The sequence below is a fragment of the Trachypithecus francoisi genome, unplaced genomic scaffold, assembly GCF_009764315.1.
Source record: "Trachypithecus francoisi isolate TF-2019V2 unplaced genomic scaffold, Tfra_2.0 Lachesis_group13, whole genome shotgun sequence".
NCBI classification, from domain to species: domain Eukaryota; kingdom Metazoa; phylum Chordata; class Mammalia; order Primates; family Cercopithecidae; genus Trachypithecus; species Trachypithecus francoisi.
This window is the reverse complement of record NW_022681458.1, coordinates 3715567-3741220: the sequence shown is the minus strand read 5'-3', so window position 1 is coordinate 3741220 and position 25654 is coordinate 3715567. Positions and strand designations below refer to the sequence as shown.

The following is a 25654-nucleotide window of genomic DNA, read 5'->3' as shown; positions in this document are numbered from 1 at the left end:
CACATGCAGCGGGGTGGGGGTAGGGGGCATGAGTGGGGTGAGGGTGGAGGGGAGCTGTGGAGCGGCTGCGAGGTTCACGACCAGGGAGGGCTTAATGAACAGACCACGCATCACCACCAGGCCTACAGTGCAAATTCCACTGGTGCTCTATGGATGCCATCTAGTTACATTTAATTTTGGAAGAGTCACACGGAAAACGGTAATAGCTGGGCTCCAGCGGGGAAAGCCTCAGGCTGCTGCTTGGCCACAGCCTCCTCCTCACATGCAGGAGACATGGACGGGGGGAACGCCTCTCCCAGCACCCCATGTGGGGGCTGCCTTGGGAGTGAGGGAGGGGCCTGGCCTGGGGAGCATCCCTGACTCTCCTCTCCTTGGAAACCCAGACTATAGGCCCAGGACTCACAGATCTACACACTTGCACTTCCTCACCCAGGAGCCCTAGGTCCTCCGGCCAAGGCAGGGAATCACCTGAGGCCTACGGACTGCACTGCTGCTGGCGTTCCCACACACTTGAGCTCATTCAGAAACAGAAGTGTTTAACTGCAAATACAACTACCATTTCATTCACTGGTTAAGAATCCCACACAGTGTCACTATGCCTGCAGAGGATGGAAACTGAGGTCACGCTGATTTCAGGGCTGTGTCCTCCTCCGTCTCTGCCTCCGCCGGGGCCACCTGAGCCAGCCTCTGGTGCCACACCCTGAGGAGCCCTGGCTCTGGTATTTAACCTGACCGTGCTTTATCTTTGAAGTGTCATTTAAAAATTCAAAGCCCGTAAATACTGTCAAGTCACATGCTGCTTTCTGGACTCTGTATTTACCACAATCTCTCCTCCTTCATTCAGATTCCAAGACAATAAAAGGCTTCGAATAATCTACACTGATAGGATTAACTGGGAAGCATGAGTTTCTGGCACACACATTCACGGCAAAAACGACAGGGTTTGGTGGAACCCTCAACCATGTAACCCCCATGTCTGAACTGAGGATGTGCGGCCGGCCTGCCAGGTGTGCTGTTTGCTGCCTGCTTTGGGGAAAGAGCATCAGAAAATCCTTACGGTCAGAGGTGCCTTTGGTTGCTGGTCCCGAGAAGTGCCAGGTTTGCAGTCCGCCCCCACAGCTGCTGTCTCTGTGGCCCCTGTGGTCCCCATGCCCCCAGTGCCACCCTCAGGGGCTTCCTCCAGCTGCAGCAGGTTGAGCTGCAGGGGCGAGCTGCTGCGGGACTGGAAGAGTGGCGGGGAGGCTCTACCCATGGCGGATGGTGGGGTGGCCCGGGTGGCTGGACAAGTGCATGGCTGTCTGGGGATCGAGGTCCGGCTGGGGAACTCGGGCTGTGAGGCAGAGGCCATCTCGGATGTGACTGTGGGGTGGCTCGGAAATTGAGGCTGACTGGGTAAGAAGGCCTGGGGCAGGTTTGGGGTCCCCGAGGGGAAGCAATAACCAGGTAGCATGAATGCCATGACAGGGGCCAAAGGGGCAGGGAAAGGTGGGGGCTGGACTGCAAACTGGTGCTGGAGGTCCACAGGCACAGCAGGCACTGCGAAACTGGCATGGGGAGGTGCGGGGGTTGCCGCCACAGTCCCTGGCGCTGGAAACACCGGCAGGGAATAAGCTGGCACTGGGGCGGGAAAGGGCACGGCCGGGCAGCTGGACTGGGACGTGTCCGAGGGTGACCAGGCTGTGGCGTTCAAGCCCACGAGTGGGGGCCGGGCGGGTACAGGCCCCCCAGAGCCGGTGCTCTCAGACGAGTCTCGAGGTTTGACCCGCTTGGACTTCAGTTTTCTGTTCTTTCCTGATTTTCTCCAAGGTGAATCTATTCCGGAAGTATTTCTTAGTCCAGGGGCAGCTAATGCAGAAAAATAAACATTTGGAGTTAAAATTTTAACTCCAAATTTGAAGACACCTCTTTGTCCAATAGTCCTGGGTTTCCAAATGCTGGCCCAGGGCCCGCCTGGCCCACCAAGCGGTTTTCCCTGATCCTCAGTGAAGTGAGAAAAATCAGGGCAAAACATCAGGTTTTTCCATAAAACTAAATGGAATCAGCTTAAAGGACAAGCTCTTAATGGCAGGATCACATTCCTTATTTTCTTCTGGATTAATGTCCTTTCTTGTATGAAATGCTAATATGGTTAAGTGGTAACAGAAAGTTCTATTGGTTAAATAAACACATTAAAAAGCTGTCACGTCTCTGCTGTTCCCCAGTATCTGCGGGAAAGAAATGGTTTGTGAAATCTGAAAGGTAGGAGCCACCGACCTCCTCCAGTTTTCAATTGATAAGCACTATCGCTACTGTTCCTTAAAAAGGGATGTTTCCTCCTTCGCCTGTCAAACAGCCTGAGCAAGATCAGAGGAGAGGGCCGGGCGCGGTGGCTCAAGCCTGTAATCCCAGCACTTTGGGAGGCCGAGATGGGCGGATCACGAGGTCAGGAGTTTGAGACCATCCTGGCTAACATGGTGAAACCCCGTCTCTACTGAAAAATACAAAAAGCTAGCCGGGCGAGGTGGCTGGCGCCTGTAGTCCCAGCTACTCGGGAGGCTGAGGCAGGAGAATGGCGTAAACCCGGGAGGCGGAGCTTGCAGTGAGCTGAGATCCGGCCACTGCACTCCAGCCCTGGCGACAGAGCAAGACTCCGTCTCAAAAAAAAAAAAAAAAAAAAAAATCAGAGGAGAGACTGCCTGACAACCACATTCTTCCTCTGCAATGACAAGTGCTGTGGAGCAAGGCTTTCTTCAGGAAGATGGAGGGACTCAACTGGTAAAGGCGGGACTGTGGGTATGTCCCCATGGCCTCCCTGAGGAGTGGGAGGGGGATCCAGGGAACTCTGGGTTTCCTCTCACATCACGCAGAGTGACTGGACTCTTGCAGCAGGTGTGCGGGACATCTCCTGTCAGCCGTGCCAAGGCGGTCCCATGCCTTTGGGATGTGCTGAAAGCAAACGGGCTGGTCCAACGCAAACTGCTATGTAAATGGAGGTTTTGCAATTCAGTCTCTCTATCTGGTGTCCTTCCCCAAGAAATCTGTCCCCTAGTGGGAATAGTGGCTAAAGCACTGGGTTCCTGGGATATCATGTATGGGTCTGGTAGGGCTGCTGTAGACAGCTCTGTAGTCGGTGCACTGCATAAGGCTACGGAGTTGTCTAGGGGGCAAGCAAGAGCGGGAACTCCGTACTAGGCTGGTCCCATGGGGTGGGTCTTCTCAGGGCCATGGAGGGCACCTTTTTCTAATTTCTACAGAGGTTCTCTATGGGCTGGCAGTAACTCTTGAATCTGGGGAAGAAGGAGAGAAAGGAAAGAGTGGAGAAGACAAAATCCTTAAGGCAGCTGTAGGCTTAATTTCTTACATGTTTCCTTTTGTGTGTCTGCCCAGAGACCTGGGGGAGCTGGGTCCCTGTGGTGAGCGGCTTCCTGGGCTCACTGGCTCTGATCCCTGTGCCAGTGTCCCAGGGGGAATGGAAGAGGCAGCATCTCTAACAAGCGCAGGCCCTGTCTCGGGGTATGGGAAGGAACTGGGGGATCAGGAGCCAGATTCCTGAGCCAGGAAAGGGGTGAAGAAGCTCATCTATTTTACTTCATCCCTTGACCTCCGACCCCTGAAGCGGCACCTGGCCTACAGAGTGGTTTCCCACAGCATGACCATGGACTCTGCCCGACTATGGAGTCCGAAGCCCAGGCCTGAGGCTGGCCCGGTCAGGACGGTGCATCTCCTGGGGAGAAGGGCGCCATGAATGGTACGCCCCTCCTTCCTCGTGCCCAGCACCACATGCCCATTATCTTGAGGCTGAATTAGCTGATTCTCTGGAGGTCCCGTCCAGGTGAGGCCCCTGCCCACATGGTTACTCACGCAAGAAACGTGGATATGGCAGCACTGCCCTGCCATGGCTCTACCCTCCCCTGCATGGCTCTGCCCTCCCCAGGCACTAGCCTGGGACTATTCCCCGGGGAATGCGAGCTGACATCTTGAGAGCACTCCCCTGGTGGGAAGTTCTACAGAAACAGATGGCGTTGCCAGGGAAGTTCCAACAGCTGTCTTACATGTTAATGCTTCTGAAACTGGACACATTTCACATTTTGAAACCAGCACTGGACTCAGTACCAACAGGAATAAAATTTTTTAAAACCCACTTTTAATTCGGGTATCACTTACTTCGTTCACTTGGCTGCCCCTTGGATCTTTCTTGTAAGTAGTAATGGCAGTGGGACTGGAAAATACTGAGTTTTCTTATTTCTTTGAACTTCTGCAGGAAGCTCTGCTCCTCCTTCTGTGTGTGTGCAGCGAGCACCTCCTTGGTGAGGCCCAGCTTCTTGAAGGACTCCTTCTCTTGGCTGAGACCACAGGCCAGGGCAGGGCTCACCAGGCAGTCCAGGGATTCTGGCCCACTCACAGCATCTTCCACTATCTCTGTAACACAAGAACCCAGGGCTCCAGTCCACACGTGCCCTGTTTGTTTTAAGGCCACACTATATTCATGAACAAGACAAATCATTCCCATATAAAGTGACTCCACCATGCCTGTGGCATGAGGATGAAACTCACAATGTTTTCATTTAGCTTTCTGAGAAAATTCATGGCAAAAGGCAAGAAGCAGGGCAGGACAGCCCTGAGAGCCAAGTGCTCAGGAACCTGGGGGCTGAACAAACTGAAATGTGGGGACCCCTGGGCTCAACTCTGCTGTTGAAGATATCCCTGGGCTGTCCTTAGCTTTCAGAACACCAGAAACGTGGGTCAATGTGCTGAGTCTTTCCGGGTTTGGGACCGGGCTTGGTGACAGCTGGGACCCTGTGGGCCCATGGGGCAGACAGGATAGGGGACAGGCAGGGCCACTGACCATCCTGAAAGGGAGGGCTTGGGGACTGGATCTTGGACATATACTTTTTCCTCATCATCTCCCTCTACCTAGTAAAGAACAAATTCAGGATTCATTTTAATCCTAATATTCTAAAAAACAAGAATACTCAGCCACCAATGCACTCACTGTAAATTTGTTTACCACCTGTACTGGTTCCTCCCACAGACAGGGAGGGCCAATGGTCGCACCTCCTGCTGGGCAGAGAAAAGATCCCCCAAGCCCACCCAGCGAAGAGGGAGGTGGGGCCTCGCTCCCAGTGCTCTCTCCGCACCAATTAAAGGGGATGAGATTTTGCACCACAATTGACCCTCCCGCATTGATGCCAGAACAGACAACTGTCACCGGGGAGCACCACAGGGCAAAAGGGACCAGGACAGGTTGCTGCCTGGGCTCTGGCTGGCCACACCCCACCCTGCAGTTTACACAACTGGATTTCCTGGAACGCCCCCAGTGGGCTATGATGGGGTTCTTCTGCACTTAGAGAAAGAAAAATTGAAGATGGCAAACTTCTTGTTTTCATGTTGAAAAATCAGACTGCTCTCTGATCCAAGAGCCCATGGATGTACCTAATTCCGGCTGCGGCTTCTTGTCTCCCACATGGACGATGGTGCTGCTGTAGCTGCACTGGCTGGTGAGCGACGCCACGCTCTCTGCCTTGCCCGGCAGTGCCAGCGAGGTGAGGTGCGTGCTGACTCCCGTGCAGCTGTTCACCCTGGAGGGCGGCTCTGCCTCTTTATGAGAGGAAGCGGGGAACAAACACGAGTGTGCCATTACAATGCACTGTGCAGATGAGGGACCGACACCCGAGTGCCCATACAGCTTCCACACCAGGGTGCACACAACCCATCCCCTCCCATCTCATCCCACAGATGCTCTGGCCCAGGCATGGGATGATTGGTCCCCAGTGTTTATTCACAGGAGAATAGTGGAGAAGAGCAAGTTCCGAAACGGGAGCAGTTACACACTTAAATCCTGAGTCCTCTGCGGGGAGGCGCAGCAGCTTGGCAGCTGCAGGGAACGCTTGGTGAGGGGCTCTTGCCTGCAGCCAGGCAGCCTTTCTTGCACGCCTGTGGGGAGGGGCTTTTCCGACAGTCAGGAGCCAACCATAATCTGGGATACTCTTTCTTTCTTTTTTCTTTTTTGAGATGGAGTCTCACTCTGTCACCCAGGCTGGAGTGTAGTGGTGCAATCTTGGCTGCAACCTCTGCCTGCCAGGTTCAAGAGATTCTCCTGCCTCAGCCTCCCAAGTAGCTGGGATTACAGGCATGCGCCATGATGCCCGGCTAATTTTTATATTTTTAGTAGAGATGCGGTTTCACCATGTTGGCCAGGCTGGTCTCAAACTCCTGACCTCAACTGATCCACCCACCTTGGCCTCCCAAAGTGCTGGGATTACAGGTGTGAGCCACCGCGCCCAGCTGGGGTATTGTTTCTAAACCTGGTGGTGAACATCAGCAACACTGACAGCGTTTAAGCAGCCTGGGATTTAATGTGATTTCTGGGGCATGTTAACATTCAGGGACAAGGGCTCCTCTGAGACACACTGGAAAGGCGGCCTGCTCTAGACTGACAACTCGAGACCAGTGTGGCTGCACGACGGGGTCAGGAGACGGCCCCTCAGTGTGGTTGCATGAAGAGGGTCAGGAGATGTCCCCCCAGTGTGGCTGCATGAGGGGGGTCAGGGGATGGCCCCAGGCCTCCAGCAGCCCCACTGGGTTCCTGTTCTCAAAGCCACAGCTCTGACAGAACCATCTTTGCCTCTAGCTCCTAAGAAGGGTCCTGACTTTTGAACTACTTTCATCATTTGAAAAAGAGCCTACACCCTTACACTGTGTGCACAGAAGCCACGGGGACACCTAGTCTCTCCAGAGGATTTCCATTACTCCACGTGTCCATGGCTCTGAACAGATTAGATACCTCCGGCATGTGGCTCTGGGCTGACTGTGGCCTTCCGCTTATCACTGGACCTTAGTGTTGGGACGTTTGCTGGGAACTCGCATTTCCTCTTCAGGGTGGCAGCCTCATTGCAGCTCTCCAAGTACCTGTGTGAAGGGCACGAACCCCTGGTGAGGCCACACAACACGAGAGGTGGGAGGGTGCGTGAGATGGTGGAGACTCGGCTGGAAGTGCCGGTGTACCTGATGACGCTGTCCAAGCAGCTGATCTGCTGGTAAGAGCAGGTGGGCTGGTCCTTGCAGGCCAGCTCCTCGGGGAAGCTGGCCCCCAGGCTGTCCTTTTCCACAGCAGGGACAGCTTTCATCTCAGCTGGGGGATTAGTTCGCATTTCTGAAGGAATGGCAAAATTGTTCATTAATTTTTCTCCCAAAGAAAACGCTGTGTATTTAGAAAGCATTTTCGTTCTACCTGAAGACAGGGCTGGGGGCTCAGAATCTGCTTCATGGGTATGGAAGCCTGGGGACAGCCTGGCATCGGGCAGCCCTGTGGGCACGAGCACCACAGTGCCGTCCACAGAGAGACCTGGGAAGGACCTGCTGCCCAGCCTGGTCTCTGCTTCTCTCTGGGGTCTAGGCTGTCCCCAGGGGTCAGGGACTCAGCAGTGGGAGACACCAGCTCTCACTTGAACTCTTAAAAAAACTTTCAGGGCCAGTGAGAGCCAACGTACTTTACGCTCCTCCTGGGCCAGGCCAGTTTTCAAGGTGATCCCTGCTAGTAACAATTATGATGGCAACTGCCTCCTCACTGTGCTGTGGATTTGACTCTTGCCCCCACGACATTCATCACATGCCTGTCCCCTAGGGGCCCTCAAGCAAAGAGCTGTGTCCAGCTCATTAATGTGTCCCCAACACCCAGCACAGAGCCCAGGAGGCAGCATGTCCACCAACACATCCCCAAGGCCAAAAGTCCTAGCAGTGTCTGGCCAGCGTGTTCTCCACAGGAGACTTCGGCCTGAGCACAGAGCATGAGCAAGGGCCCACCAGGGGAGGGGACTGGGATGCATGCATGTGTGCACACACATGTCTATGTGCATGCTCTGTGAGAAATGCACGTGGGACAGAGGAGCAGCATGAACCTGAACCCACGCATGACAGCGTGAAGCTGCCTGGGAAGTGTGGTGCTGTGGTGAGGAAAGGGCTGCGGCAGTGGGGGTGGGCTGGCAAACCCTGGGTGGTACTCTCCACTTCAGACAGGTTTGGTTGGAGTGTATGTGGATACTGGACAGGCTGTCGGCAGTTGTGTATGTGTGTGAGTGAAGGGTGTGCACGTGTAAACACACAGCCATACAGCCACTCTGTACAGCAAGAACAAGCAGCCCAGGCACACCCAGCGGGCAGGCCAGGGTGCAGGAAGGCACACCTGGCCACAGCTCCCCAGGCCTGCACACCTAGCCACACCCCGCCAGGCCTGCAGGGCGTCAGGCGCCCAGTGTGGACATCAGTGCCTGCACTGCCTGAGGGTAGGACTGGGCTGCTCTCGCCTCTTGGAAGCTGAAGACTGTGCTGAACACAGAAGGGGGTGCATCATGGCTACAAGGTAGACTCCCTGCCAGCCAGAGTCAGCATTCAACCCAGCTTCCCTCTTCTCATGTGGCCATACTCTAGTTTCAGTAAGGAAATGTTGAATTTTTTTTTTTTACCTGTAACGGATTTTTTCTTTTGTTCTCCAGATTCATGAGAATAATGACTTCTATTTTTGGTCTTGTTACTATTTTTATAAATTTCCTTGAAGAAAAACAAAATGAACACGTTATTCATTCTAGGAGACCTCCTTCAGTTTGTCCCCCAAAGTGAGAACAGAGGATGGCTGAAATCACTTTAGCAACACAGAAGGAAATTGTGACTAAGAGATCTGACAGGTGCAGGGCTAGATAAAACCTATTTGATGATCCTGGCCGGGCGCGGTGGCTCAAGCCTGTAATCCCAGCACTTTGGGAGGCCGAGACGGGCGGATCACGAGGTCAGGAGATCGAGACCATCCTGGCTAACATGGTGAAACCCTGTCTCTACTAAAAATACAAAAAACTAGCCGGGCGAGGTGGCGGGCGCCTGTAGTCCCAGCTACTCGGGAGAATGAGGCAGGAGAATGGCGTGAACCTGGGAGGCGGAGCTTGCAGTGAGCCGAGATTGCGCCACTGCACTCCAGTCTGGGCGACAGAGCGAGACTCTGCCTCAAAAAAAAAAAAAAAAAAAAAAAAAAAACTATTTGATGATCCTAAAGAATAATAAAAAATAAAGCAAAACGGCACATTACATTTTCTTCTTTTTTTTTTAGACAGAGTCTCACTCTGTCACCCAGGCTGAAGTGTAATGGTGCAGTCTTGTCTCACTGCAACCTCTGCCTCCCGGGATCAAGCCATTCTTGTGCTTCACCCTCTCGAGTAGCTGGGATTACAGGGGCACGTCACCACGCCTGGCTAACATTTGTATTTTTAGTAGAGATGGGGTTTTACCATGTTGCCCAGGCTGTTCTTGAACTCCTGACCTCAGGTGATCTACCTGCCTCAGCCTCCCAAAGTGCTGGGATTACAGGCGTGAGTCACCGCACCCAACCCACATTTTCTTCTTTCTTTCCTAGTTAAATCTTCACTTTTGCTTGTTTTGTCTGTTTTAAATAATTTTCAACCAAACACTTAGCTATGGTTTCTAGCTGTTTCAACTCTTAAGAGATTAAAAAGTCCCAAGTGAACAAAGTTTAGAAAGGAAGCAGAAACAGCTGCAATGAAGCAGCCCCTCCTAACTCCCAAAGGTTGTCCTGAGTGTGCTTTCTAACTCTGGAGGGACATCCACAAACTCATTTTCACAGGAAGAACGGAAGGGGACGTACGGCTCTCCTCCGGTGTGAGTCCTCATGGCCGTTGCTGTCGCTGGAGGAGGTCTGGCTCATGAGGTGCTCGTGGGACCCGTTGCTGCCCAGACTCCCGTAGCCGCTGGAGCCGCTGTGGGGGACGGGCTGGGGAGACAGCAGATAGTGCTACAGACACAGCCAGGGCTGCTGAGCTGCGCATGTGGCCCCCTGCCAACACACCCTGTTTCACAGAGAGGATGGTGACCCACCTAAGGGCTACATGGCAAAGACCAGGGGAGCTGGGGTTTGAACCCCTGGGTCAGCTCCAGAGGTAGACGCCCAGCCTCCAGCCGTGGTGCCCCGACCCAGACATTTGGTCACTGAGAAGACAGCACCAAAGGAATGTGTCCAACCCACTCATCAACGCATGGCTGCAGCCAGCCGCGCCTCTGTGGAGGGGTTTAAAACAAACAAGATGCGATGACAGCTTCACTCCACAGCCTCTAGGAACTGAGAGGCAGACACCTACTCAGGCGTGGTGTTGACTGCGATGGGCCTCATTTTTTTAGGGACCTTGAGTACAATATCCTGTCCCTAAGTCCCACTGCTTTGGATTAGAATGAGCCCCCACACCACTGAGAGGTCACTCTGGGACTATGCAGCCTGTGTTGGAGCACAGGGTCTGCACATGTCCTTCAGCCACTCACTCAGGGCTGCGGTTCAGATAATGTTGAATGTAAGGCTGGAGAGAGCCAAGGGTACTGTGGACTGTCTCAGACTAGCACAGTCTATGCCCAAACTGTCCCCTGAGGGATGTTCAGAGAATGACAGATGAAGTTGTCTGAGTGGGTATGCCAGGACCAGGGTGCAGAGCCTATGTCCTCTGCAGGGGGCTCTCAGGCTGCTACCTGGGAGGAGGGCATGCAGGCACCACACCCACCTGCAGCAGGAGCCGGTGGATCTGCTCCGTGAGCTCCTGAATGCTGGGGTGCAGGGCCTTCTCCTCTGTGCAAGGGTGGGCTGCAAACACGTCCTCATTCAAAGGTCCCCTGGGTGGTTTTAATTCATCTTGTTAGATGGGGCCCCACAGGAGGACCTCTCTGGCGTGACTGTATAGCCACTACATGCTGCCTGCCTGGGTGGGCCCTCTGCCTCTCCCCTGCAGCCCCCCAGACTGCTGCCTGCCCACCCCCTACTCAGCCTGAATGGGGTCCCTCCCACCTAGGGGCAGAGGACAGGTCACCCCTGCCTACCAGCCTGGGGCTCCAGATTGGTGGCAGGAGGCGAGGTTTCGGTCTTGGCCTCTCAGCCCCTCCCTATGCCATCTGTTGCTGGGAGGTGAGGACAGCCCAAGACCCCCGCCTGAGACCCCTGAGCCACCTCAGGCCCTTGGAGCACTCACACCCTGACTTTGTGCCTCCCAATGATGAAGGAGATTTTCCTGCTCCATGGGTTGATGAAGCTGGACCAGCTGGTATCCAGCGTGATGTACTCCCCGTTCCGGGTGCGAAACCGAATGGGAGAGTAGTCGAAAGGCTGCCCGCCCGACTGCAGAACTAGGAGAGCAAAAGAAAGCATTCAGGGGAAAAGGGGAGCAAACAGTAGAGAGAGACAAGTCAAGATTCACTCAGGCCCAGGATCATTTCCAAACGTTAGGGGTATGAACACTTCTTCAAAGCCACTGCTTTCAACCTCCCATTTTTGCTGTAGATTACAACCAGGAGGCCGTTTCCAGCAGGAGCTGTTTCATCCCATGTTTCATCTCTGCTAGAGTGTCACTTGCGTCTATGAGGGCTGGGCTTGGTGAGGACATGCACTGTGCACTCCCCTGGCCTGGTCAGAACCTTCCTAGCCACAGATGAATTGGTCTCCCCTCCTCCCATGCACCACTGAAGCCAACAGTAAACATGAGATGCCACGGACTCAGGTCACGGACTGAGAAACAACTGGCCACAAGGGAACTCACATGAGTTTACCCCTCTCTCTCGACTCCACTGGGCACTGCAGTGCCAGGAGTGAGGCGGTGAGGCGGCCTTAGCTGATCTGACCTGTCAGAGCTAGACTGGTCCCAAGAAGAAGCCCCAAGGGCACACGAACTTCCGCCAAACACTTCAGGATGTACCGTGAAAAGGGGACCTACTCTTTTTGTGGATGGCCAGCATCAAGGGCCTGTCACTAGGGTGGAGCTGCACGAGCACTGGGGTCTCAATCAGGTCCTGAGGTAGGTAGCCCAGGAGAGGAACCGCCCTGGAAGGCAAGCAGACACATGCTAGGGTCGGCGTCCAAACAGCAGAGGCGACTGTCACTAAGAACCATCTGATTCCCCGGAAAGAGAAGATACACTCCAAATCCCACCCCCACCCCCGGAGATCAAAATTTGGAAGTTGGACTAACAGAACCAGTTAGACTTCCAATCAATAGCAAACGAAGGTCCAGTGTCCAGGACGCCGAAGGAGGCTCCCTCTGCTGCAGCCTGAGTGCTTCAGCGCTGCGTTTCACCTCCCGAAAGGTAAGTCCGATCATGCTTTTGTTTTCTTCCTTCTGGCATCTTTTTCTTTCTCTGTGTCACTCATTAGCTTGTGGATTTCTGATTAACAAGTGCTGCCTGGACCTCGGCAAACCCTTTTTATGTGCTTCTTTTCCAGCCTGGTCTCATGTGACTTTGGCCTCAGCATCCAGTTGGTTTACTGTGGCTTCTCTGGAGTCTCGGTGGCTGGCTGGGCCTCTGCCCTGTGTGCTCATGCCTCCTCCCGGAGCTGTGGCTTTGCTCCCTTGCAGGACAGAGCTGAACTTCAGCAGCACCTTCTGCTTCTGTTTGTGTCCAGCGCCCTCTGCCGGCTCCACCGACCATTTCTTCTCTTGAGCTGCCTCTTCACACTTGTTGCATCCAAACCCACGCTTCCTCAACCTCTGCTGCTTGTGTGGAAGGATTTTCCCTGTCAATCTTTAGACCATGGTGCAGAACTTTCTCAAGGGCCTGGCGTTATTCTTTGATTTCCTCCTTGTCTGAGGCTCTCTCTTCAGGCCTCATGTTTTCCTTTGGACAGGATATACAGAATGTTCCTGGCATCGGCCCCATCAAGGCCTTGCTGAAGGACGAAGAAGAGGAAGGAAGAGGAGAGGAGCAGGGGAACAGGAAGGAAACAGAGGGGGAGGAGGAAGAGGAGGGAGAAGAAATGGGGTAGAAGGTGAAAAGAAGGAGGGGAGGGGAGGGGGAGCCCTGGCCACCTGCTCTGGCTGGCCTTGGGCTCTGTGAGCCAGGCCGCACACAAGGCTTCATCAAGGGGAGCTTGCAGGCTGTGGCCCATCACGCCAGGTGCACCTGTCTGCCAACCTCCCCGCACAGGGCTGAGCTGGACACCAAGTTGGCACGGGAGTGGGTTACAGACAGTTCTCAGATCTCTGAAGGAAGAAAAGTCTCCCGAGGCTGCTTTACATATACGGCCCCAGGCCCTGTCCTCTAAGATCCTGGTTCTGCAGGGCAGGGTGGTGTCCAGAAGCCTGCATCTGCAAACTGGCTCTGCCCCAGGCAGCCCCGCGGACACACCTGAGTCACCTGGTGCTGGAAGTGACGGATCCCTTTTTACCCACAGAGTCTCCCCAGAAGGCTGTGTGGCCCCAACTCCAAAGGTGGGGGCCTGTGTCCCTGGGCCAAGAGTAGAGGAGGGAGAGGCCTTGATCCTCCAGCTTCTAGAAGATGACCTGGTTCATTTTAGGAACCCAGCACGCCGGTGCTTCTTGGTCCACTTCCTGTGGTATCTTCTGAGGTCACTTTTCCGTGACTACTGCCAGTGGCCCACACATTTTTTTCTTTCTTTTTTGTTTTTGGAGACAGGGTCTTTTGCTGTGACCTAGGCTGGAGTGCAGTGGTGCAACACAGTAGCCTTGAACTCCTAGGCTCTAGTGATCCCCCTGCCTCAGCCTCTGAGTAGCTGGGACTACAGGTGCACAACACCACACCCAGCTAATTTTTACTTTTATTTTGCTATGTTTTGAACTCCTGGTTTCAAACAGGCTGGTTTCAAACTCCTGGCCTCAAGCGATCCTCCTATCTCGGCTTCTCAGAGTGCAAGGATTATAAGTGTGAGCCACTGCACCCAGCCGGCCCAAGTGTTTTTGGAGTCTTTATGAATTTGTGGAGGAGCTGGGAGAAGATACAAGGTGGGGGCAGAAGCCACGCAGAACCTGGGTGCCCCCAAATCTCACTAGGACCGGGGGAGACCCAGAGAGAGGGACCCGAATGGGCTCGGAGGCATGTGAATATCCTGTCCCCTGGAGAAGCCTCGAGCACACAGACTGGAAGATGGACTTCTGCTGGGATCCAGCCAATGGCATCTCCAGCTTCCACCCTGACACTGGTCCCAGGCAACACCGCCTCTGTCTGGACCACTGTCTACTCCGAATGGGTTTACATGGGAGAATTAAGACAGGCTCAATAGAACAATCACCAGCTCTCCAGAAAGCCTCAATTATACCATGTGCATATCTTAGAAAGTTTTCAGTGTAATTCCATAGCTATTTAATTGCCTGTATATAAGTTTTTGTCTATCATCATGTAATTATAAAACCAATATGCAGTCTTGGTTTTAGCTAAATAGCTTTTATATCAAAAACATGAAAAAGGGGGTGGGTCAAGACCGCGTACCTTTCATCCACATCCTGGAACAAACAATTTGGTGTATGGGTGGTTGTAAAAATTCTCTTTTCAGGAGGTATTCTAGGGGCTGAAAGAATAGAATATTGCACACATTAGTGATCCTAAGAAATGTATATTTAATGTTATATTAAAACTACCAGAAAACATCCTGTAGATTCAGAGTAATGAGCAGCTAAAGAAAAAAATTAAAACATGGACTCTGAACAACAGAGCCTGCTACATTGAGAACCCTACGCTGGCTGTGGGATCACCGGCCAGTCTTCTCAGCTTCTACGGAATGCTAGTTTTAGTCTAGTAAATTGAAACTGCCATGTTAACAAAACCACACAGACCACATAAATGCTACTCTTAGCAAAATAAAGCTAGAAGTCCATCTTTATGACTTTTTTTTTTTTTTTTGAGACGGAGTCTTGCTTTGTTGCCCAGGCTGGAGTGCAGTGGCACGATCTCGGCTCATTGCAAGCTCTGCCTCCCGGGTTCAAGCGATTCTCCTGCCTCAGCCTCCCGAGTAGCTGGGACTACAGGCATCCGCCACCACGCCTGGCTAATTTTTTGTATTTTTAGTAGAGACAGGGTTTCACCATGTTAGCCAGGATGGTCTCGATCTCCTGACCTTGTGATCCACCCGCCTCGGCCCCCCAAAGTGCTGGGATTACAGGCGTGAGCCACCACGCCCGGCCCCATCTTTATGATGTTTAAGATGAAACTAAAGTGATCTGACAAATTACTTTTAGAAAAATGAGTTACATACTTGGATTCAAATTTCTTCTTTTTTTTTTTTAAATGAGACAGGGTCTCATTATGTTGCCCAGGATGGTCTCAAATGCCCAGGCTCAAAAGATCCTCCCACCTTAGCCTCCCAAAGTGCCAGACTGCAGACTACAGGTATGAGCCACTGCGCCTGGTCTGGATTCAGATTTCTTAGCAAATGCCACTGTACTGGAGAACTTCACAGTTTAGAAACTAGACAAAGGTGGACAAAGGTGATAGAGTAATTTGCATAAAGTGAGTCATATATCCAAAATTTTCCTCAATTCATGGATAAAACATTCAAAATTTCAACATTTTTCCTTCCTGAAGGAGACTCTGGTAATTTGGGGGAATAACTTGTTGAACCCTAAGTATCTAAACCTTACTATCTGGAAAAGAACATTCTGTAATACATGCAGGAACACATCAAACATTGTGGAGAAAGTCACATACTTAAAATATTTCTATCACTTTTAAGAAGTGCTTTTTTAAAAGGCTGTCACTTGGCCAGGCGCAGTGGCTCACACCTGTAATCCCAGCACTTTGGGAGGCCAAGACAGGTGGATTGTCTGAGCTCAGGAGTTCGAGATCAGCCTGGGCAACATGGTGAAATCCCATCTCTACTAAAATATTAAAAAAAAATTAGTTGGGTATGGCAGCATCCACCTGTAGTCCCAGGTACTCAGGAGGCTGAGGCAGGAGAATTGCTAGAACCTGGGAGGCGGAGGTTGCGGTGAGCCAAGATAGCACCACTGCACTACAGCCTGGGTGACAGAGCGAGACTCCATCTCAAAAAAAAAAAAAAAAAAAGCTGCCATTCACCACAGAGAAAGTAGTGAGCACAGCGCAGCATGGACTCAGCTGGATTCCCCGGGTTCAGCAGTTGCAGAATGCACCTGCCTTCAGAGAATCTGAAGATTATGTGACTCGCTCAGCAGCCATGGTGAGCACCTACAGTTCCTGGCCAGGGATTTCGGCCAATACAAGGACCAAGATGCCACAAAGCAGGATCTTAAGAGGCACCACAGGAAGGACCCATAAAGGTAGCACAATGCCTTGTACCCTCTGAGCTTCAAGAGAAGAGCCCAGATATTATTTTGGGGGTGGGGTAGCCAGAAGAGCTAATGGGACCAAGAAGTCATAGTAAGGTGAGCTGGCCTGATGACTGCATTCTGCAGGTGAGGTGGCAGCAGGAGCAGAGACCGGGGTCCAGAATGCTGGGTGTACAGAGGCACAGCAAGCCTTGTATGGAGGCTGACTCACCTGGAGAGTCATGTCCATGCATGACTGTCTGGAGGAAGGGAAATTCCAGGAAAAGTTAGGATGGGTCAAGGTGGGGAGGGAGGGACACCCAGCACTTCATTTCTTGGGGCCTGAGGAACTGTTTGGGGTTCTGGAGCAGGCAGTGATATCAGTGCCCTTCAGAGGGGCCCAAGAGGCTGAGGCATGGGACAGGGGATGAGGATGGGAGGGATGTGGGGCCCCAGACCTGTCGGGGCTATTCCCACTTTGTGGACAAAAGGCAGAGCAGCCAGGGAAAGGGGAGAAGAGTCACAGCACTGGTGTGCACAGGGGTGAGAGATGCTGGCACCCAGATGCCGTGATCTGCCATGGGGAGGGCTGGATGACAAGCAGGGTGTGCTGAGTCTCCAGAAAGATGGAGACCCTGCCCGAGGTGAGGTGGAGAGGCCAAGGGTGGGGAACTGCAGCTGGGAGTCCATTGTATAGATATCATGTTTGAACCACAAGAGTAACTGAGGGGGAGCCAGAGACAACGTCTGCCCTGGCGCTGGGCTTGGCTGTTACCTTCATAACCAGAGTGCACTCTCTCTGCCAGCAGAAGGCAGCAAAGCTGACTCTCAGCACCTTGTTGCTCCCGCACCTTGACCAGGTAGGGCGTCATGCGGAAGGGGTGGTAGCGGATTTCATTCTCGTGGCTTTTCCCGACACTGTGGAGAAGGGCCATGCTCAAAGTTTGGAACTGTGACACAGGAACGGTCCCCTGTTCTGTTCCCTCCTCACCTGGGCCCCATGCCATGCTGCAGGTGATGTGTACCTCTGCTCTGCCTGAGGAGCTGAGCCTGCTCCCCTGCCCGCTTCAGTCCCTCCCTCAGTCTCATCACACTGAAGGGCAAATCAGAGTCAATACCCCCACCAGTGGGAACGCTCCACAGCCCTTCTCTGGAGCAGCCTGCACTCTGGGTGGGTAATGCAGACTGGAAAGGTGTGCTGCTCCCTCCAGGACCTCGGCCCTGACTCCTGAGGGTGCCAGGGTCTGGTTCAGGGCCACCCCTGACAGTGCGGCTGGATGCTCAATCAGTCAACCTGGTTTGGACCAAGACCCTTGTGGGGAAAGCTGTGGGTCTCTCCCCAGAAAAACGCAAAGACAACCAAAAGATGCAGTGCTTTTGGAAACTCTGTTGACCCTGGGTACAGGTCTTCGCAGGAGACAAAGAGACAGTACAGGGTCCCCTGGCCACCATTTTCCATGAGGGGCAGGTTAAATCACTCCCCTGCTGGCCGCATTCTTAGCAACCTGTACACATTTAAAATGTAACTGACTGTGTTTTCTGGTAGACTTCAGAAACAGGCGTGCTGGGTCCCTGCAGGCAGGGCTCATGCCCCCCAGCCTCAAGCGGAGTGGCACTGGGGTGAAATGTTTGTATGGTTTTCTAATTTAAGAAAACTGGGAACAAGGCTTACCTGACACGGCAAAAGAAAGATTTCTCCTCCATGCATTCTTGAGTAAAAGAATCTAGAAGAGAGAGTCCAAAGTCATTCATCCAAATCAACAACTAAATACACTGTTCCTCATTTCTCACAAACGAAAGAGGAGCAGCGGAATCAAGCAAGAGCCAAGGTGAAAACTGAAAATTTATGGAAGCACAAACTAAATCCTTTATGTGAGAAACCTTCTATTACATTTTTGACTAAAATTACATACACTTCATGAGTGTGGTGCATTCCAAACTATGCAGCACTAAAATTTTAGCACCAGGAGGCTTACATTTTCAAAACGGTATATGATGCTGCTGCAAACACATCAATTAATTAACAACTGAGCACACTCACGATGCACTGCTGCAAACATACCAAATAGCCTACAACTCAGCACACTCACAATGCACTACTGCAAACATACCAAATAGCCTACAACTGAGCACACTCACAATGCACTACTGCAAACATACCAAATAGCCTACAACTGAGCACACTCACAATGCACTACTGCAAACATACAAATAGCCTACACTGAGCACACTCACATGCACTACTGCAAACATACCAAATAGCCTACAACTGAGCACACTCACAATGCACTACTGCAACATACCAAATAGCCTACAACTGAGCACACTCACGATGCACTGCTGCTGCAAACATACCAAATAGCCTACAACTCAGCACACTCACAATGCACTGCTGCAACACACCAATGTACAACTGAGCACACTCACAATGCACTACTGCAAACACACCAATGTACAACTCTCACACTCACAATGCACTGCTGCAAACACACCAATGTACACTCAGCACACCACAATGCACTGCTGCAAACACACCAATGTACAACTGAGCACACTCACAATGCACTACTGCAAACACACCAATGTACAACTGAGCACACCCACAATGCACTACTGCAAACATACCAAATAGCCTACAACTGAGCACACTCACAATGCACTACTGCAAACATACCAAATAGCCTACAACTGAGCACACTCACGATGCACTGCTGCAAACATACCAAATAGCCTACAACTCAGCACACTCACAATGCACTGCTGCAAACACACCAATGTACAACTGAGCACACTCACAATGCACTACTGCAAACACACCAATGTACAACTCAGCACACTCACAATGCACTGCTGCAAACACACCAATGTACAACTCAGCACACACACAATGCACTGCTGCAAACACACCAATGTACAACTGAGCACACTCACAATGCACTACTGCAAACACACCAATGTACAACTGAGCACACTCACGATGCACTGCTGCAAACATACCAAATAGCCTACAACTCAGCACACTCACGATGCACTACTGCAAACACACCAATGTACAACTGAGCACACTCACGATGCACTGCTGCAAACACACCAATGTACAACTCAGCACACTCACGATGCACTGCTGCAAACACACCAATGCACAACTGAGCACACTCACAATGCACTGCTGCAAACACACCAATGCACAACTGAGCACACTCACGATGCACTACTGCAAACACACCAATGTACAACTGAGCACACTCACGATGCACTGCTGCAAACATACCAAATAGCCTACAACTGAGCACTCACGATGCACTGCTGCAAACACACCAATGTACAACTGAGCACACTCACGATGCACTGCTGCAAACACACCAATGTACAACTGCACTGCTGCAAACACACCAATGCACAACTGAGCACACTCACGATGCACTGCTGCAAACACACCAATGCACACTGAGCACACTCACGATGCACTGCTGCAAACACACCATGCACAACTGAGCACACTCACGATGCACTGCTGCAAACACACCAATGCACAACTGAGCACACTCACGATGCACTGCTGCAAAACACCACACAATGCCCACAACTGCTGCTGCAACACACGATGCACTGCTGCACAAACCCAATGCACAACTGACACACTCACGATGCACTGCTGCAAACACACCAATGCACAACTGAGCACACTCACGATGCACTGCTGCAAACACACAATGCACAACTGAGCACACTCACGATGCACTGCTGCAAACACACCAATGCACAACTGAGCACACTCACGATGCACTGCTGCAAACACACCAATGCACAACTGAGCACACTCACGATGCACTGCTGCAAACACACCAATGCACAACTGAGCACACTCACGATGCACTGCTGCAAAACACCACAATGCACAACTGAGCACACTCACGATGCACTGCTGCAAACACACCAATGTACAACTGAGCACACTCACGATGCACTGCTGCAAACACACCAATGTACAACTGAGCACACTCACGATGCACTGCTGCAAACACAGTACCTACAACTGAGCACACTCACGATGCACTACTGCAAACACACCAAGGTACAACTGAGCACACTCACGATGCACTGCTGCAAACACAGTAACCTACAACTGAGCACACTCACGGTGCACTGCTGCAAACACACCAACTAAGCACACTCACGGAAGTCCAGAACATTGACAAAGAAAGCTGTGGAGGCCACAGCAGCTATATCTTGGAAGCTAAGCCTCCATGCTGACTTTTGATTAACCCCAGTTCTGGGAAGGCCTTGGAGATTTCATTTACCTACTGTTCCTGAGTAAGAGCAGGTGCTTAAGGTAAATCCTGCCCTCAGGGCAAATTCCTGCCAGTTCCCTCTGAGCCTGTGTGCCCGTCCCATAGAAGCCCTAGGTCTGAGGGAATGGCACTGGGATCCAGTCTTGTCTCATCGCCACCCACAGCACGCATGGCTTCCGTTCTTAAGTCCCTGTTAAATATTTCTTTCTAAGAAACTGAATTTGTCAGCCTCTTTCTTTGGCCACTCAGCTGCCTCAGACTTTGGGGTAGGTGTGCAGAGGCCTGGCCACAGTGAAACAGAAGCCCCAAACATTTAGTGCTACCTAATTTTGGGATAGTCAGTTCTAACAGAAACAACTTGGCATTCAAGGCTTACATTGGTATTTTGGTGAAACAGTAACTTCCTTTAAAATGTGAAATGTCTAGTAAAAATATGAAATTAATCGGGCAACCTCATCAGAAATGAAGGAAGAGGTGTTTCCCTAAGAGTTGAAAGGGATTTTAAAAAAAGAAATCTCTGCTTTCATGGCAATCTTTATTTTTTTATTTTTTTATTTTTTTTTTGAGACGGAGTCTGTCTCAGTTGCCCAGGCTGGAGTGCAGTGGCGCAATCTTGGCTCACTGCAAGCTCTGCCTCCCCGGTTTACGCCATTCTCCTGCCTCAGCCTCCCGAGTAGCTGGGACTACAGGCGCCCGCCACCGCGCCTGGCTAATTTTTTTTGTATTTTCAGTAGAGACGGGGTTTCACCGTGTTAGCCAGGCTGGTCTCGATCTCCTGACCTCGTGATCTGCCCGCCTCGGCCTCCCAAAGTGCTGAGATTACAGGCGTGAGCCACCGCGCCCGGCCAAGAATCTAAACTAAAAAAAAAAAAAAAAAAAATCTTAGATCTAGGTCTTTCATATAACATTTTCATCTACTCAAAAGAAATTAGGAAAGCAGAAGCAATGACTAGTTACAGAAAATGATACAAAATCAGCAGCTTGGAAAGGCCCCTGAGAATTCACTGGTCCTTGACTTAGCTGGGCAGGGAGGAGCTGGGGCACAGGAGGCCTTGAGGAGAGTGGGGGTCGGAGGCACTGGCAGAGGTCCAGAGGCAGGCACGCCCCCAGCTGGCTCCAGGGACTTGACCAGACCCGGCTGGGAGGGCCTGGCTGGGGAGTGGAGCCTGGAAATGAGGCAGGGTAGACGATAGCTACAGTGGCAGGCCTGGCAGCTACGAAGGCTGCCACCCACAGTGCAGCACACTTGGCCCGCAGTGCCTCGGGGGCCAGTGGCATCTGCCTAGGGACCTCACAGCCTATATACCCAAAGCCAGCCCTGGTCAAGGCAAAGAACCCTCAGGAAGTCATTCTGGGACATGATCCACTCACTGGTTGTAGCTGCCAAGGTGGTAGGGGGATGCCTGAGTGCAGGGAGCAGGGCGCCTCGCTCATGCTCCCCACTGCCCCCCGATCCGGCCTCCCACGACTGCCATCGCAGCAAGATTCCAGCTTTTTTTTTTTTTTTTTTTTTTGAGACGGAGTCTCGCTCTGTCGCCCAGGCTGGAGTGCAGTGGCCGGATCTCAGCTCACTGCAAGCTCCGCCCCCCGGGTTTACGCCATTCTCCTGCCTCAGCCTCCCGAGTAGCTGGGACTACAGGCACCCACCACCTCGCCCGGCTAATTTTTTGTATTTTTTAGTAGAGACGGGGTTTCACCAAGTTAGCCAGGATGGTCTCGATCTCCTGACCTCGTGATCCACCCATCTCGGCCTCCCAAAGTGCTGGGATTACAGGTTTGAGCCACCGCGCCCGGCCGATTCCAGCTTTTCAAAACAACTTCATTTCTAAAATGCTCAATGGTTTCTCTCTCTGAAATGTGTTAAAAGACTATTTTAACTAAATGTATTCTGAAGAGACGAACAACTGCTTATCCTTTACCTTTGCCAGAGCAGGCAGCTGGCAGCCCCCACAGGTGGGCTCTGAAAGGTGAGGCAGGGCGCCTGCACCACATCTGGGGTGGGCCCAGCTCCTGGCCCCTTTCCAGACCCCAGAGGGAACAAGGCACTACCTCGATGACCTCACCTGCTCCACTGCACACGCTCCACAAGGGAAGCTTGTACGGGGAAGTGAAGCTGTGGAACACACCCACATCATGAGGCGCCAGGAACTCCACAAACTTGGCGTTGCTGAAGGCATCTCTTTTATAGTGAAATATGGATGCAACCTGGTCAGAGATGTACAGGATCTTCCCAGACACCAGGGACACAGCCACAGCAAACATATCCTGAAAAGGAAGAGTAGGGCTCTGGTGACAAGGTCAGATGGGGTTGGACACCACATCCGACTCAGGCAGGCAGGCTGGAGGGAGCCGCCCACCAGGAGCGTCAGAGGTGGGGGGCTCTCTGAGCCCCTTGCCTAGCCCTGACCAACAAATCCTATCTTGCCTATTGACAGAGCAGGAGCCTTGCCATCTTGGACAAGCCCCTCATTCTAAAGTTCACCTTAATAAAAAATGGCCTACATCCAAAGGGCATCAGCCTAATGGCTAAGGTCAACATGACCATAAACCACAAGTAACATCTCCAACCAGAAACATTCCAAACTCCTCCCTGACCAGAGACACGCTAGCCCCAAGATAATCCCCCTCCGGGGCCCGGAAAGATGCCTGTCCCAAGATAACCTCCCCGCTCCCAGAGACGGTCCAGCCCTGCCATACACTCCTCCAACACACAAACATTCCAGGCTTGGGATAAGCTCCTCACCCTGAAACCAACATATAGTCTCAGTCTGCAGAGAAAGCGCTCCTGACCAAAATCGGCCAGGAGCGCCTCTCAGGTTTTCACTAAAGGAAACCTGTCTTTGACTGGCAAGCTGCATTTCGTGTTTCTTTCCTCTTTAACTCTTACACCTGTTACAGATATTGGGAGGTCCAACACGGTATTATTTGAAACAATGCATCAGGGTTCTATTGGTGGAATAAACCCCAGCTGCCTCCACCCACTGGAAGGCGCCACTCACCCCACTGTCTTGGACATGGCACCTGGTGTCCAGGCTGGGTGACAAGGACGTGGGGGACCCTCTGCTCACTTGGCCTGCCCCAACAACCTCTACCAGCCTTGCTCTCTCCCAGGGTTCTAGGGGCTTCCTGGGGAGCAGAGGCCTCTGGGTGGGCCCCTCCAGCCCACCATGGGCGCTCTGCTGCTGGCTGGCCCTCTGGGCTCAGGGTTGGGGTCTGCCTGGGGGTTACGCTGGAGGAAGATGGGAAGGATTAGGGAGCCCTGTTATGAGGCCAGCTTCACAATGGTCCCAGCACACGTGGGGTCCCCGCTGGCCCTTACATCTGCTCTCACTGGCTGAGAACTCAGGGTGGTAGAGCAGGGGTGTGTGTATGTGGCCCATGTGCCCTCCAAGGGGCCCACCTTTGGGTGTGCTTAAAAATGCATGGGCTTTGGAGTCTCCAATCCCAGCTCCCCCTCATGACCGCAAAGCCCTGGACAAGTGAACTGACTGTCACCAAGTCTGTCTCCTCACCTTGAGGACATGAAAACCAAGACCCCCCAGTTCAGTCACAGTGGATTTGTCCTTGCACCCATGAGCTACAGGACCAAGTTGGCCAGGGACGAAGAAGACAGTCTCACAGAAGGCAGAAGTCCAGAACATGAATGCCACTTCCAGAATCACTGGCTTCACATTTTTCCTTTTAAAGGTAGGAACTTATCTGCTAAAACCCCAAACGCTCCTGCCTTATAGCCACTGGCCACTGCTCTGAGCTAGCTCGCCTGGAGGAGGAACTCCCACCGTTTAGAAAGAAACTTTCGGGAAGAGGCTTACGGCATTCTTCACAATGTGCTCAGAGGTAACGCTCTCCATCTCCTCCACCGTGTAGGAGGGCACGTCTGATCCACAGGGGTGACCCTCGCTGGACATCAGCAGCTGGTAATACTCTTCGTTGGCTGCAGGATAGACAGTGCTCACACTCAGCGGGCAGGACCCAGCACTTGGCCAGAGATAGTCACTAGCTCTTACGAACTGGGGGCTCTATTTTTCTCAAATGAAAAGGTGGGATATAAATCCCGTCTTCCTGGGACACAGAACACATGGATAGGTGAAGGCAAAACAAACTCACAAACAGAAATCAGGATATTTTTCCCTGAAACATCAGAAGGCCTTTGATTATAACATTTTTTAAATGTGGCAACGACATTATTTAAGGTTACATGGTCAGAGTTCCTGCTACCTCTCACGTTCTCTAGAAGGGGCTTCTTTTTTTTTTTTTTTTGAGATGGAGTTTTGCTTTTGTAACCCAGGCTGGACTGCAATGGCACAATCGCGGCTCATTACAACATCTGCCTCCCAGGTTCAAGCAATTCTCTTGCCTCAGCCTCCCAAGTAGCTGGGATTACAGGAACCCGCCACTACACCCAGCTAATTATTCTTGTTTGTTTTGTTTTGAGATGGACACTCGCTCTGTCGTCAGGCTGGAGTGCAGTGGCGTGATCTCACCTTACTGCAACTCCCACCTCCCAGGGGTTCAAGCAATTCTCCTGCCTCAGCCTCCCAAGTAGCTGGGACTACAGGTGCATGCCACCACACCGAGCTAATTTTTGTATTTTTAGTAGAGACGGGGTTTCACCATGTTGGCCAGGCTGGTCTCGATCTCTTGACCTCGTGATCTGCCTGTCTTGGCCTCCCAAAGTGCTGGGATGACAGGCGTGAGCCACTGTGCCTGGCCTCCAGAAGGTCTTTAATCATGATGGTACATCCACGTTTCCACACAGGACCACATGGCAACCCCTGCACATCTGACTCCCTGGGTGATGCCATCAGACACCCCCATCCAGGCAGAATTGACTGCTTAAAAAAATAGCAGGCACAAGAACATGTGAAAGAAAGTTTTCAAAATAGAATCTGAAGAGGAGGGGCCACTCCATCTGAGTTCCCACGCCATCCTGGCTTATCCAGTGGGCTCTGGGGTGACAAGCCTGTCTCTGGGTGTCGGTGCTCATGGACACAGCGGCCCTCACTCCAGGGGGGAGCAAAGGGGCCAGCTCGAGGCTGCCACTTGCCCTCAGGGCTCAACAGGCCCTGGACACATGAACCTGGAGCTGCGTTAGGAGAGCCCTGGACACATGAACCTGGGGCTGCGCTAGGAGAGCCCTGGACACATGAACCTGGGGCTGCGCTAGGAGAGCCCTGGACACGTGAACCTGGGGCTGCGCTAGGAGAGCCCTGGACACGTGAACCTGGGGCTGCGCTAGGAGAGCCCTGGACACGTGAACCTGGGGCTGCGCTAGGAGAGCCCTGGACACGTGAACTGGGGCTGCGCTAGGAGAGCCCTGGACACGTGAACCTGG

General features: G+C 52.4%; 1 protein-coding gene across 1 annotated transcript in view; it reads right to left on the bottom strand.

Annotated features, from left to right (window-relative positions):
* The window catches only part of PER2 (period circadian regulator 2), a 46445-nt gene that overhangs the window by 5752 nt on the left and 15039 nt on the right, over positions 1 to 25654 (bottom strand). Inside the window, exons 5-19 of the mRNA XM_033229674.1 lie at positions 24132 to 24253; positions 22383 to 22584; positions 17700 to 17751; positions 16803 to 16945; positions 14235 to 14313; positions 11730 to 11836; positions 10992 to 11145; positions 10530 to 10638; positions 9629 to 9754; positions 8442 to 8526; positions 6985 to 7132; positions 6764 to 6888; positions 5413 to 5577; positions 4144 to 4398; positions 1058 to 1845 (exon numbers count right to left, since the gene is read on the bottom strand). Of these exons, the coding sequence (XP_033085565.1) occupies positions 1058 to 1845; positions 4144 to 4398; positions 5413 to 5577; positions 6764 to 6888; positions 6985 to 7132; positions 8442 to 8526; positions 9629 to 9754; positions 10530 to 10638; positions 10992 to 11145; positions 11730 to 11836; positions 14235 to 14313; positions 16803 to 16945; positions 17700 to 17751; positions 22383 to 22584; positions 24132 to 24253 (2660 nt within the window). The remainder of the gene's footprint in view (positions 1 to 1057; positions 1846 to 4143; positions 4399 to 5412; positions 5578 to 6763; positions 6889 to 6984; positions 7133 to 8441; positions 8527 to 9628; positions 9755 to 10529; positions 10639 to 10991; positions 11146 to 11729; positions 11837 to 14234; positions 14314 to 16802; positions 16946 to 17699; positions 17752 to 22382; positions 22585 to 24131; positions 24254 to 25654) is intronic.